General features: G+C 37.4%; 1 protein-coding gene across 1 annotated transcript in view; it reads right to left on the reverse strand.

Annotated features, from left to right (window-relative positions):
* Positions 1 to 3,945: 3,945 nt before the first annotated feature.
* LOC128739455 (uncharacterized) overlaps positions 3,946 to 13,575 on the reverse strand; it is a 203,793-nt gene continuing 194,163 nt past the window's right edge. The window contains exon 18 of the mRNA XM_053834941.1: positions 3,946 to 4,071. Within this exon, the coding sequence (XP_053690916.1) occupies positions 3,946 to 4,071 (126 nt within the window). The remainder of the gene's footprint in view (positions 4,072 to 13,575) is intronic.

Raw genomic sequence — 13,575 nt, forward strand, 5'->3', positions numbered from 1 at the left:
TGGGTACATTGAAAATTTAGCATGAAGGAAGGGTAAGTGAGGGGGGGGGGGGGCTGAGAATAATTTCATGCTAAAGTCACTTGACATCGAATGGCTTGATTCTACTAAGATTCGAACCCACGACCCCTCGCTTGTCAAAGCAGACTCGTTATCCTTGCGGCTACGGAGCCTCCTAATGTGAGAACTATCGAGCGGTCACTATGGAAATATGGAAATATAGCCTCGCATAAAAAAATGATTGTGGTGTTGAACTTCAGATAGTTGAATTCATGATAGCAGTAACGAAACTGTTTGGTCAGGGTGTTACCGTTTTAATAGCTCTATAAAACTAACAGATTTATTGCGGTTTGACAAGCAACCGTTATAAGATCAATTTTGATTGGTGCGCCATTTTGTATTGCTACGCCAGAAGTTTATAAGAGACGTAGTGCAGCCAACAAGTTTTAACATGGTAATATAAGCAACCATAATAAATTTGCTTTATTAACAGTTTTATTATGGTTGTCTAGCTAGCTATAAGTGTATTTAGACTCGTATTCTCTTGGTATTTCGCAATACCACAATAAAACCAGAGGTAATGATTAATACCGCAATTACCTTCATAAAATTCAAGTATAATTAAGTGGCTTTAGAATTGTTACTTGGGATGGGCGGTCTGGTCTGGAACAAATGGTTTGTTCGGTGAAGACATTAGAAATACAACGGGCAGTAGCAGGACGACGAGGTTCTGAAGACGACAATTATTGGAGCAGAGACGATGACAGTCAAGACCATTAACGTTCATTCCGTTAGAATCAACGGATCATGAAGCCTTGACCTCTGACAGTTTTCCTCTAACCCGGACTGGGTTGAGCAAGTTCCAATAACAGCTGCTTAATTCCGTGCAGCACTAAAGTGGATGAAAATTTACTAAACACCGGTGATATCGAGAAGATCTAAGAGATTCGAAGATGGTTAAGAGATGGCGGAAGAAAGACTAGTTCCGGTCCTAGATAATACAATGCGAAATCAGCGGATTAGAAGAGCTTATAAAACGCTATACCAAAGTCGAATTAGTCCTCCACTCTACGTAAGGTACGCGTGCTGAAGGCTTATGGTTTTTTGAATCCGAACGTCGTGCGGTGGAAGCTGAGCAGAAACAAACCTGTCTGTCTCTGTGTAATTCAAGAGTACCAATGCCAAAAAGGCTACAGCGGGGGGATAATTTACCAGATTAGGTCAATTACGTGGATTTCGTAATGCTACCGGATGAATTATTGAATCGTTTCTGTACACGCTCGATTCGAAGGTTCCACACGAGCTCTTGAGGATAGCAAATAGGAACCAGTGCACAATATAATGCCTTCAAGTAATAAGGATTGTTGAAATTTCGGGCAAATTTCATTATGAAACCGAGCCGAAATGTTACCTTAGCGATAACGTTTGTACGAGGTAAGTTGAAGGAGAGCTTGACATCCAACAAAACACCTAGGCCACTAACGTGATCTACTCATGCTAGTTCCTGGTTGTCGTTTTGTTATTGGAATATTATGGGATTCACTGTGCGGTGAAAGGTAATATGGCACTTAGTGATGCTAACAAGTAGCCAGTTACAAGATACCCAGATACAAATACCAACTTTATCTCAGATAAAATTTCCAACTTTAGTCAGATAAAGTTTCAAATCATCGGCGTATATTAGTTTTATGCCAACACCCAACAATAGTGTAACGTCATTGAAAAAAAATATGTGAATAAAAGAGACTCCATGTTACTGCCTTGCGGGACGCCAGAATCATTTGTAAACTCAGTAGAGCAGCATTTGTTGAGTTTTGCACGCTAAATGCTATCACACAGGTATGAACTCAGCCATAGAGTAAACTTCTCTGATGCACCAAGCCTCGAGCTTTTACTTAACAATATACCATGGTCTATCCGACCGAACGCTGCTTTCAAGTCGGTAGAGAATGCATCAACTTAACTTTTGTTCCATGTGTGGAGTGTATGTAGAGGTAAAATCGAAAAGATTCGTGTAACGGTTAACGGTAGATGACGTGGCAACGGAGTACGCTAGAAAATGAAGATGTTGAATGAAGACGTTAATCCAGAGGCAATCAGTGAGCTAAAAAGAGTCCTTCGTCTGCGAGTACCAAGCTGGTTTTCGTCAGGGTCGCTCCACGGTGGATCAGATGTTCACCCTGCGCCAGTTACTAGAAAAGCTCCGGGAATACTACTTGCAGGTCTATCATCTGTTTGTGAACTTTCAGGCGGCGTACGATGCAGTCAAACAAAATGAGCTGTGACAGATAATGCTCGAACATGATTATCCGACGAAGTTAGCTACGATGATTCGTGCAACGCTAGAAGGGCCAAAATCATGTGTCAGAATACCGAGTGAGACCTCAATTGAATAAGACGTAACAGATCTACGTCAAAAAGTTCTTCTATTGTTTAAAGTCAGAATCCAAATTAATTATAAGCCAAGAGCTAAAGGCAACAAATAAACGCTTTAAGTTATTGCTAGCATTATAAAACTCGCTAGTGGTTGAACTTTTTGGTGTAGAAAAGGATTTTATATTTTAAAATACTTACCTTGTTAGCTGAATATTGACAATTCATAAATAACTTCACAACTGTGTCATTCGGATAGTGTTAGATACCAACCAAACGACCGTTATTCGATAAATAATCCCTGCATTTATATTTATTTATTCGCCATTTTCCCCTTCCATTTGACCTATTCCGATTAATTTACAATAATTTCCAACGGATCATTCATAACAAACATTAGAATTTTCTTTTCTTCCCAGCGCTTTCCACGGGCCGGGTGTTTAACCTATCTTCCGTTGCGTCTGTTTTCGTCTTTCCCAGACTACGAAACTCGTTCAGCACTGTTCGCTCACTGTTTCGATTCTGCGCTCGCTAACACTTTGAAAGGACATGAGTTTTGTAAGGTTTTTATTTTGGTTTTTCTTTTATACAAATTTGAACGTACTTATTTCCACTGATTTTATACACTAGTTGACGGTATTTTATCCTCCGTACGATTTGGTTGCTTGTGACTCCCATTCGAACACGTAAAAACAAGGGACAAAAGTAAACTCCCACGGGTAGTGGTGGTTCAGAGCTTCGGTTTAGCCGCAGTTTAAGTTGACTGTTTTTGTTTTTCTTCTGTTAACATACTTTGATACACCGTTACGCGTTTTTTCTCCACGGTTGTGGACTTTTTTTTGGTTTTTCTTACATCAATGTTAGAGTTTCAGATTTCTTGTCCTTTCTTGTTTAAGTGTTCTTCGTTTATGTAAAAATGGTTTCCATAACTATGTACAGCTATTTGACATGAATGTTCGTTTATGTTAGACTTTGTTTTTATTTTGATTGAAAATTGAATAGTTTCTCGTTTGTTGTTTGGTTTTCTTTTTCTTTTTGTCTTTTATTCGCTTACGTTAGCCAAATTAAGTGTTGTTTAGTCTCAGGACTTTTAATATATAAAAAAATTACTTCATCTGTTATTTCCTTCGCTATAACGCTCTCTCTAAACTTACTGCCCATTTTCATAACACCTTATTTACAAAAAAAACTTTGACAATCTGCCGATGGAGGCGTTTTAGTTTTTCTTTTGATTTACTAAACTTTTTTTTGTGATTATTAGGTGATGGTTTTGATTAGTAGAAGATTTCTGCTGAATTGTGTAGATCGAATTCATATAGGTATTAGAGTAAGTAGGTTCAAGTTACCGTTTTGTTTTTATTTTCCAATTAGTTCCAATTTAGTTTTGAGTTTCGGATCGAACATTCGTTTGCCGAGGGAATTTCTAGACTTTTCACCTGTTCGTTGAGTAACGGTAACCTGGCAGCCACCGCGCAGGTAGTTCGGGCAGTGTCGACGATTCGATCGATCAGAATTGTATGCTTCCTTTCGGCGCAGTGTTTAAACGTTGTGACCTACCTTGGATCGAACTTCCTATCAGAACCGGGTCGCATTGTGCAGCATTCGATCGCTGTTGGCCGAGGACGGACCGGATGATGCGGCCGAGTCTGGAGTACTGCAGAGCGGTTGCAACTCCGGAACGGTTTGTAGCAAACTGGAGGGCTGGAATGGGCAAGAAGACGGATGACGTTTATGCAGATGTATGAGTGCGAAAAATTAGCAGCCTTCAGTCGATAAGCGAATGATGGCGTCGTTGGCCTTCGGTAAAGGTTGCCATATAGGGGGAGATACCACTGGGACCGGGTCTAGGATCATCTTCCGGAGCTGCCAGTGGCGGCGGAGGTGGTGGCGGTGGTGGTGTTGGTAACGAAAACTAACATAAAAGGAAAATAAATAAAACACAAAATAAATTGAAATTAATTAGTGCGAAAGTAAAAGTGACCGCTAATTTGGAGTAATTTATTAAATTATGAAAATTCCCTAAAATAGTGACTCTGCTGTCAGTAAATAACGAGTGAGTTTGTTTTGTTTTGATCGTGATCGAGCTCGTTCTCCCCGCACTTGACACTCGACAGTGATTGAGTCGAGTTGCTCGACATGACTCACAAAATAGGGCCCCACATGGAGTGAAACGATTTGTTCCGTAACCTTGAGAGCAAAGCCCCGGCAAAAAGAGAAAGATGAAACAAAACTGACCCTCATTTAGGGGCAGAGTAAAGTAGCAAATCAATGCAAAAGCAAAAAGACTCGTCGCTTGTCGGAGAAGGTAACATCCGACTGAAGAGAGTAAATCGATCAGTCTTCTGCGTTTTGCCAGTACAACGCCGAGAATTGAGATTATTCTCAGAGCATAACATAAGCCAGGTTGGAATGCATTTACGGTGCCGTGATAATCGGAAAAGAAGAAGAGTCCTCGCTGTTGAGAACCTGTTTTAATTTGAGGTTAGGTGTTTCAAACATTCCAATGTCCAATAATCCGGTAAAGCTGCTCATGTGGAAAAGCCAAATTGAAAAAAATTAATAGAATAAAACGAGCTTGTCAAATAGAACCAAACTTACACTTCTACAGCTACCAATTCCAATGATCTGATGTGCAGCTAACCATTATGGCACTTAAACTTCGAATTGTCTAATATGACTTGAATGTGTTAAACTGTGGAAGCAGTTTAGTCCAAACCTACGTCGTTAAAATACAGTAAGAAGGAGACAAGGAGCGCTCCAAGACGTGTCCGCACAAAAGGTGGAGTACCTGCCCTGTCAGAAAAACGTTTTGGCCGGCAAAAAGCAACTCTATTATTACTTCTCACAAAAATAGCGGCCGATTAGGTTGAATACTCAGGAGTGTCTAGTGCAATTGGATTGAAACTGGACTAGAAATAAAACTTGAACTGGGACTTGACTTAAAAAAGCAAGTAGTTTTTCTTCCGTTGTCCCACTGATTCCGTCGTTTACTTTTTTTCTATCCTGTGTCTCCTGTTTCACTGGTCCGCTTTTCTTGTCACATTTTCACTTATTTTCAGTTCTGTTTTTCCTTGTTTTCGTTTCAAGTTTTCGTCTTTTTCTAATTTCTTTCATCTCCTTTCATTCTGGTTTTTCGCCTTCTTCTGTGCCGTTTTTCTTTTTTTTTTCTATCCCGTTTCTTCTTTTGTTGGCCCCCTTTTTTCTTCCGGTTTTCGTCTTTTTCTCTTCCGTTTAACCCTTTTTTCCCATTTCTTGTCCCAACTTTCTCATTTCATATCCCGTTCTACCTCTTTATCCCGTTTTCCTTGCTTTCTCTATTCGACTGCTATTTGTTCTCCCGCAATTCTCTTTTTCTCTTTCGATTTCTCTTATTTTTCTTCTTCTTTTCTGTTATGTATTCATTTTATATTTTATTGACTCGTTTCCCCTCTTTTTGTCTCTCAATATTCCATTTCTCTGCTGTTCCGCTGGATCCTCCTTCTCTATTCCTTTACTTTTATATTCTTATCACGTTCTTAACCCTTTTCCTTCTTCCCGATTTTCCTCTGTTTTACTTTGTTCATTCATCATTTTCGCTTTGTTTTTCTAGTTTTTGTCTTGCATCTAACCCCTTTCTTTTCTCTTTCGTTTTACAGTTTTTCTTTGAAATTAAATAAAAAAAACTTTTCCAAATTAAATTCTACTAGGGTAGTTGATCCAATAGTTGTAGTAGTACCAATAGTTGCGCTACTATTCATTATTAATGCATATTTTCGTCACCGGAGCATTTTAGATAAAACAATTGCATTCATTATATAAAATAGGTTTTTAGAAGTATTGCTAGTTAGACTACACCATTTAAAATTAAAGCATTATTTGCTAAAATGCCAATTTTCCAGAATCTAACGCACAGTTGGAGCGCACAACTATAGGCGCTCATCTATAGTTTTGCTACGATGTTTTTTCACTTAGCAACCTAGCAATGTATATGGAATAACACAATTAAAGGAACATCAAACTTAATTAAGGAAACATTAGCGCAACTGTTGGTACAATATAATTGAATCGGAAAATTCATTTTTTCTTTATAAAGCTTCTCGTACAACGAAACCAATTGTCTTGCCTTGTGACAAATACCTCGTATTTGATAAATTTATATCCCACAAGCATTAATTGAAGCATATCCCTTTAAGCCCGAGCCCACACAAGAGAGATATGATTACTTTTAAAAAAAAATCCTTTCCTTTCTAAACGTCGTACTTTTACATATATGGCACCAATCTCTTGTGTTAACATCATAACTCGTAGAAAAAATAGAAAATAGCTGAAAAGAAGTTTTCTTTTGTGGTTGGATTAATTATTGTCTAGTCTTCAAAATCTTGTGAAAACAGCAAAAAGTTTTATCTGTCGAATTTTCTTGTTGGATCCGTATTTCGAAATTGCTTAGATAAAAAATTATTGGTAATAAGTATTTCTAATTGATGTAATTAAAAATTTACGGAAAATACCCTTTAAAACTTACATTGTTTTTCATATCTACACAATTGTGTAGGTTCGGCCTTATTGTATACCTACTTTTACCTTTACGTTCCCGCTGGGACTTCAATAGTGTACTTGCCGTTACACTTTTGACTCTATCTTTACTATTTTTTGATCGATTTTTATACAACTTGTCTTCAAAGAACCACCTTAGATTGACCTTCACTGAAAAAATATTTTAGCAAATTTTGGATCCATTTTACCGGAGATATTCCAGATCACAGTAGGATTATTTTTTCACGTCGTAAGAAACAGATGAAATAAAACGAAATCTGCTGCTGCCATCTCATTTTGAGTCAGTAAGAATGAATACATTATTCTGCAGAGCATTCGTTCATGTTCCACACTACGGAACTTCCGTTTAGAATACTACCGGAAACCTAAAACTGGTCATTTATAAATTGTAAAATAATAAAGAAGTGTAGCAAATGATGTATTCAACTACGGGATATTCTAAGACAAATTCTTGGATCAACATCTGAATGTTTTTAAGCCAATATGGACATTCCGATATATCTGTTGTATTAAGGTTAGTAAAAACTTAACTTGCAAAAAGTTGCGTGTATTTCCATAGCTACGTAGCAACCGTTCCGCTGCTGCAGAAGCTGAAGTCTATGAGCCTCGAAGCGATGATCTCGTTCCAAACTAAACGGGGTCAAGCCTATTCAACTCTGTGGACTTCTTTACACAAAATAATTAGGTTTTCATGTTTTGTTTTTTCAAAGCCTGGTTTGGTATAGCCCAAAAAGGGTAAAAAATGGTTAAAATAGGGGAAAATGAGCAAAATGGGGCACTTCCCGATGACATACAGGAAAGTGGTGAGCACCATGCGATTCTCCGGAAAATTTTACATAAGATCACGTACATTTTATCAGCCTGCAGGCCATATATTAATTGCGTCCGTTTTATCGGCTCGTTTTTGCCCATAGTGCTGTATAAGATAAGGCCGAACCCACACAATTGTGTAGGTTGCTAAATTTAGCAAACAGTTATTGCAGTGTATAGAATATACTGGTTTTGGTATCTCGAGAGATAAAAAAAATTTATATTGATCCAAAAACCAAAAATATCGTAGCTAAAACCCTCCGTGCTTAAAGGGATATACCTCAATAAACAAGCAAAATAAATATTGTGCTTAGTGGCGCAACTAATGGATCATCTACCCTATTTATGTTTATTCGCTACACATACCTATTTCGCCTACGACTTGCAGCGTTCATCAGTGTCTGTTTTTGAACTTTGTTATTTTTTCTTTGTTATTCATATCCTGTTTTATCCATTTTCCCATCTTCCTCGTTTGCTCTATTGAGATTCCTTTTCTTCTGCGCGCTGTTCTGTTTCTCTGTTCCTTTAGCCGTATTCCAAATCTTCTCGGTCCCGTTTTGTATTGATTCTTCCGTTTTCTTCGTTTACCGGGCCATTTTTCCTTTGTTCCTCCACCGTCTCTTGCTATTTTCTGTACCGTTTCGACTTTTTCGGTCCCGGTTTCTACCTGTTTTTGCATTTAACACCTTTTCTATCCCGTTTTTCGTTTTCGTCAGTTCCGTTTTTCCTCTTATTATGTTCTCATTTCTACATTCCCCAACTCACGTATTTTCTCCGTTTGTTTTCCTCCTTTTCTATCCGTTTTTTCTTCTTTGCCCCGTTTTTTTCTACTTTTCTGTCCAATTCATCCCCATTTTCTTTCTCGTTTCTCGTTTTCTTCATGCTTTTTCCTTTTTCTCTCTCATTTTTCTTCTTTTCACTTCCGTTCTTCATCTTTTGCTGTAAAGTATCTCTGTCTTGTGTCTTGTTTCCCCTCTTTTTGTCTCCCATTTTCTTCTTTTTTCTTTTCATTTCCTTTCCCTCCCATTCCTTTCGTTTTCCCTCCCTTTCTGCCAATTTTTTTGCTCTCGTTTTTCTTATTTTCATACCAGATTTTATTATTTTTTCTCCCGTTTTTCCTCTTTTTTATCCGTTTTTCTATCAATTTTTATCGACTTGAAACTTAGCTTGAGATTAAATTTATAACGCAAAAATGCTAGCCGAATAAATTAAAAACTGCGGACTTCTGAGTTACAGAAATTATTTTGCTTTGCATTATATTTTAGAGAAAAGGTGGAGCTCAGGCCCTAGGTTGTGAGACACCAGGTTTGTATGTTTCGAGACTCAGCGTCTTCACGCTTCATATCTTCAAAGTTCTCAAAAACATGATGGACCAACAAAAAACTTCATCACTTTAGTAAGAAGTATGGAATGATCAACGCGATCGGATGCAGCTTTGTTGTCGGTGACAATCTGCGAATCTACGGAAATTTACGAAACTACGCTGTACGGAAACATCAATCAGAATCCTTAATAATTATGGTGCCCTTGGCGAAGACCCACTTCGGCACCCCCTTGTTTCCAGTTTCTGTGTTCTCTCCGAGTTTATCATTTTTTAAGTAATACCTGCAATCATGCGTGATTCGTTTAGCGCTGCTTTCTGCTTATCCAGTAGTGATGACGGCTCCCCTAGTGGTCGGACGTGCAAGCTTTTAACGACGTGTTGTTGTTTGTCAACAGCTTTACTCGGCCTATTTTTTCGCAATTTGAAACTAACGTGGATTCGAGATATTCATTATGCACGAGAGCAATGATCATCTCCAAAATCCATCAGCGCCAACTTGAAAGCTGGTGAAACTGCTGAATTAGAAATTCTGTGACGCAGACAACCCTATCGAAACCTCAAGAACCGTCCCCTGTTGCATGTAATAGAGGTACAGCAATGTTCCGATTTTGTCAGCCCCATTGTGAATTTTAGGCTGACAAAATGGGAAAACTGACAAAATCGGGATTTTTTTTTCGAGTTTATTTTCAAAATTCAAGACATAAGACATTGCAATATCGAAAACTTCTACTAAAAATTAAATTTTAACCGTCAATTGGTCAACCGAAAGCTCAATGAACCGAGTTTGGAGCCTTTTTTGGTGCGCATTAGCTCTGAGCGGAAAAACTTGGTTTTAGGTTTATGGAACCTTTGGAAGACTTTCTTAAAATTAAAAGTTCTATCGCCCTGCGGAATTCAAATTTTGTTAATCCCCCTAAAAGTGCAATAAGAAATTTATTTTTCTTCAGTTTCAATATAACACATTGATGTTTTCGGCAAAGTTTTACAGCATATTATTACAAGAAATTTGGCTGAAGACAGTAACCTTCTATCTCTTCACCAAAGATAGAAAAATCCTTTTTCTCATAAATGAAAAATCGTTAAAATCAGTTTTTCTATTTTAGCTCTTTTTATAATTGTTGTATGACTTTTTCCGGTTCTACAAAGTTGTACAAATAGTAAAAATACACAACATTGCTGAAAATAATATACCTCTATCTTTGCTTGTTTAGGAACTATAGAACTTTTACTACAAAAATACCCTAATTTTGACCCCGAAATACTTCCAAGAAGGCATCATTTTATTCAAAAATTCTCCCCAGAGAATCAGAATAGGTTTAAGCAGGCTGAAAAGTTTATTAAATCATGTTTAAAAGCAGAAAAGCTAAGCAAAATTTATTGGCTGACAAAATCGGGATAAAATGCTGATAAAATCGGGAGTAGACAAAATCGGGAGCTGACAATATCGGAACATTACTGTATTTCTTATCTGTTTTACCTTTCTCTTTTCTCTTCCGTTTTATCTTTTTTCTTTTCCATTTAACCATTTACTTTAGCTCGTTTTTCTTTTCTTATTTTCTGTCCCATTTTTCCATTTTTTTGTCCCATTTTCTTTCTCGTTTCCTCCGTGTTTTACAGTTTTTCCTTTTTTTTCTAGTTTATATCTACCATCTTACCTTTTTCTTTTACCTTTTGCTTTACCTTTTTGCTCCCTTTGTATCCCGTTTGACATATTTTCCCATTTTCCTCGTTTTCTCTAACGATTTCCATATTTCCCGTTGTTCTCTTCTTTTGTTCCTTTTTTCTTCGTTTCCTGTGCCGTTTTTCGCCATTTTTCTGAGTTCTGAATCCCTTCCGTTTCGTTTCGTGTTTTGCTTCCTTCGTTTTCTTTGTTTTCTAACCCATGCTTCCTCTGTTCCTGTCTAGTTTCTTGTCACTTTCTGTCCCGGTTTTCGCCTCTTTTCGCTTTTAACTCCTTTTCTATTTCGTGTTTTGTTTTCGTCTGCTTCGTTTTTCCTTTCAGGTCATTATAAATATTTTATAAATTTTTTGTCCTTCCAGTCTTGGGCAACTGGAGGGGGACGGGGAGGACGAAGAAAACAAACAGATTTTTTATTCGACCCAAAAAAAGCGTTTAAACGTAAAAACCAAAAAAAAAGCGTTTAAACGGGGGGGGTAACAAAAAACTCATAAGGCTTCGTGCACAAATTACGTAACGGTCAGGGGGGAGGGGGGGAGGTCGAGCTTGCGTTACTTTTTGCTACGTAGGGGGAGGGGGAGTCATGAGAAGAGTTACGTAACAAATTCAGCAAAGTAAAAAAAAACTGCGGAATTATTTTTTGCCAAATAAATCTGAGCAGCTGAGCCCAACATGCAACAAGAGGTGATGCCTTGCTGTTTCAACTGAGAAACTCTCCGCGATTCTACTTGATCAAACCCATTCTGATCAAAATATCTGTTCTGAACTCAGACCTGGTTGTTAAATCATACAGTTTGATCAGAATTTAGAATTGACTTCTGATCAGAGTGGTTTTGATAGGAAGGTAGAATCGGTTCGTTTCTTGAGTTTGTAAGAATAAAAAAAATAAACGGATTGTGCGATTTTTATTCAATGACAGGGGGGGATGGTTCAGTTAACGTTACGTAATTTAAAGGGGGGGCTATGCCGAGCGTTACTTTTTGTTACACAGGGGAGGGAGGGGGTCCAAAAACTACAATTTTTGCGTAACGTAATTTGTGTACCACGCCTCATATAATATGAAATTTATATAATATTGCAATTTGCAATAGCCTTATTAACCCAAGTAACAATTCTAAAGCCACTTGGTTTTACTTGAATTTTATAAAGGTTTTATTGCGCTATACCGAAAGGATACAAGTCCAAACACACTTATAGTTAGCTAGAAAACCAGAATAAAACAGTTAATAAAGCAAATTTATTGTGGTTCCTTATATTATCACGTTAAAACTTGTTGGCTGCACCACGTCTCTTATAAACTTACCATAAGTGTGGCATAGCAATACAAAATGGCGCGCCAATCAAAATTGATCTTATCGCGGTTGCTTGTCAAACCGTAATAAATCTGATAGTTTCATAGAGCTATTAAACCGGTAGCATCCTGACCAAACAGTTTTTTTGCTGCTATTAGAATACCGCAATTCAACACCAAAAACGTTTTTTTATGCGAGGCAATATTGACATATTCTAGTATTTTGTTTTAGCTCGCAAACAAAAGTTCATCAAAGCAAAGTGTTTTGCAGAAAGAAAGTTTTTATCAATCGGTTCTCCAGCCACAGGAAGCAACTAAAATGATTTTGCTAGAAATTGAGATTGACAAACTGAATATATTTATTTTGTTGAAACAACCAGTTTTCGAAAATGGCCAAATTTTAGTGGCGCGTTGATTTTATCCACCTATCATATCAATATGCACGATGAAATTAAATGCTCACATGCTGCAAACCAACGAAATTGCTTAAAATTTATGAAATATTCTATGGGATATTTTATTATGGTCGCTGTAACTAAACCAGGTCGATAAGAATAATCTGACATCAAAACTATAATTTTGCTGCTTACGCATGTATTTTCAAGTTGATAATACTGGCGAACTTCTTTAGCTTTCACCAGAGGCGAAAAGCGAAAAGCTTTATTAAATTATGGCGATGGCTGTCAAGCAGCGAAAGCTAGCCGGTTTTATTGCTGCTTTCAGCAGAGCGTGATACGACTACTTGAGCTTATGACCTGATTCTTATAGCGGTTATGAAAACCATTGATGATGAGCCGATAAAACCCAAGTCTAAAGAGTTATGAAAACCTTCTGAAGAGTTCGTTATAGCGGTCATCAGAAAGTTCTGGTGGAGCTCATAGTTTTATTGGCGGTTTTATGAAAACCACTATATGAACGTAATAAATCTTGGAACTGCTACTTGGGATGTCAAGTTATACCTTTTTCCATTTTATCCTATATGGGGTTCGCTTTCGTTTTTTCTCCATTTTTTCTTTCTTTTTTTGTCCCGTTTTTTCTCTTATTCTGTTCTCACGTTTTCATTTTCCAACTCACGTGTTTACTCCTTTTGTTTTCCTCCTTTTCTATCCGGTTTTTTCTCTTCTTTGTCACGTGTTTTCTCCTTTTCTATCCAGTTCTTTCTAATTTACTTTCTCGTTTCTCGTTTTCTGTAGGCGTTTCCTTCTTTTCTCTATTTTTTTTCTTTACACCTCTGTTCTTCAGTTTTTGCTGTAAAGTGTCCCCGTTTGTTCACTGTTTTGCCCTTTGAAAGCAGCTAATAGCAAACCCGAAGCCAGAAAAAATCAACACATTTAGATGTTAAAGAGCTGAAATAAGGTTTTTATTACTAAAACTAAACCATAGTTCAGCCACAGGTTGAATAAATTCAGCTATAAAAACGTTTGATCAGCCTGAAATTGTTACTTGGGTAGCTACTTTCCAAGCTGCATTCCTAATAGAGGCTTTTGTGTGTTTTTAAATAAGCAATTTGCGCAATGCTGTTAATTCTGTTTTTAGAACGACGCTAAATTTTTTATTTCGAATAACTTG

Source organism: Sabethes cyaneus, chromosome 3 (assembly GCF_943734655.1).
Source record: "Sabethes cyaneus chromosome 3, idSabCyanKW18_F2, whole genome shotgun sequence".
NCBI classification, from domain to species: Eukaryota; Metazoa; Arthropoda; class Insecta; order Diptera; family Culicidae; genus Sabethes; species Sabethes cyaneus.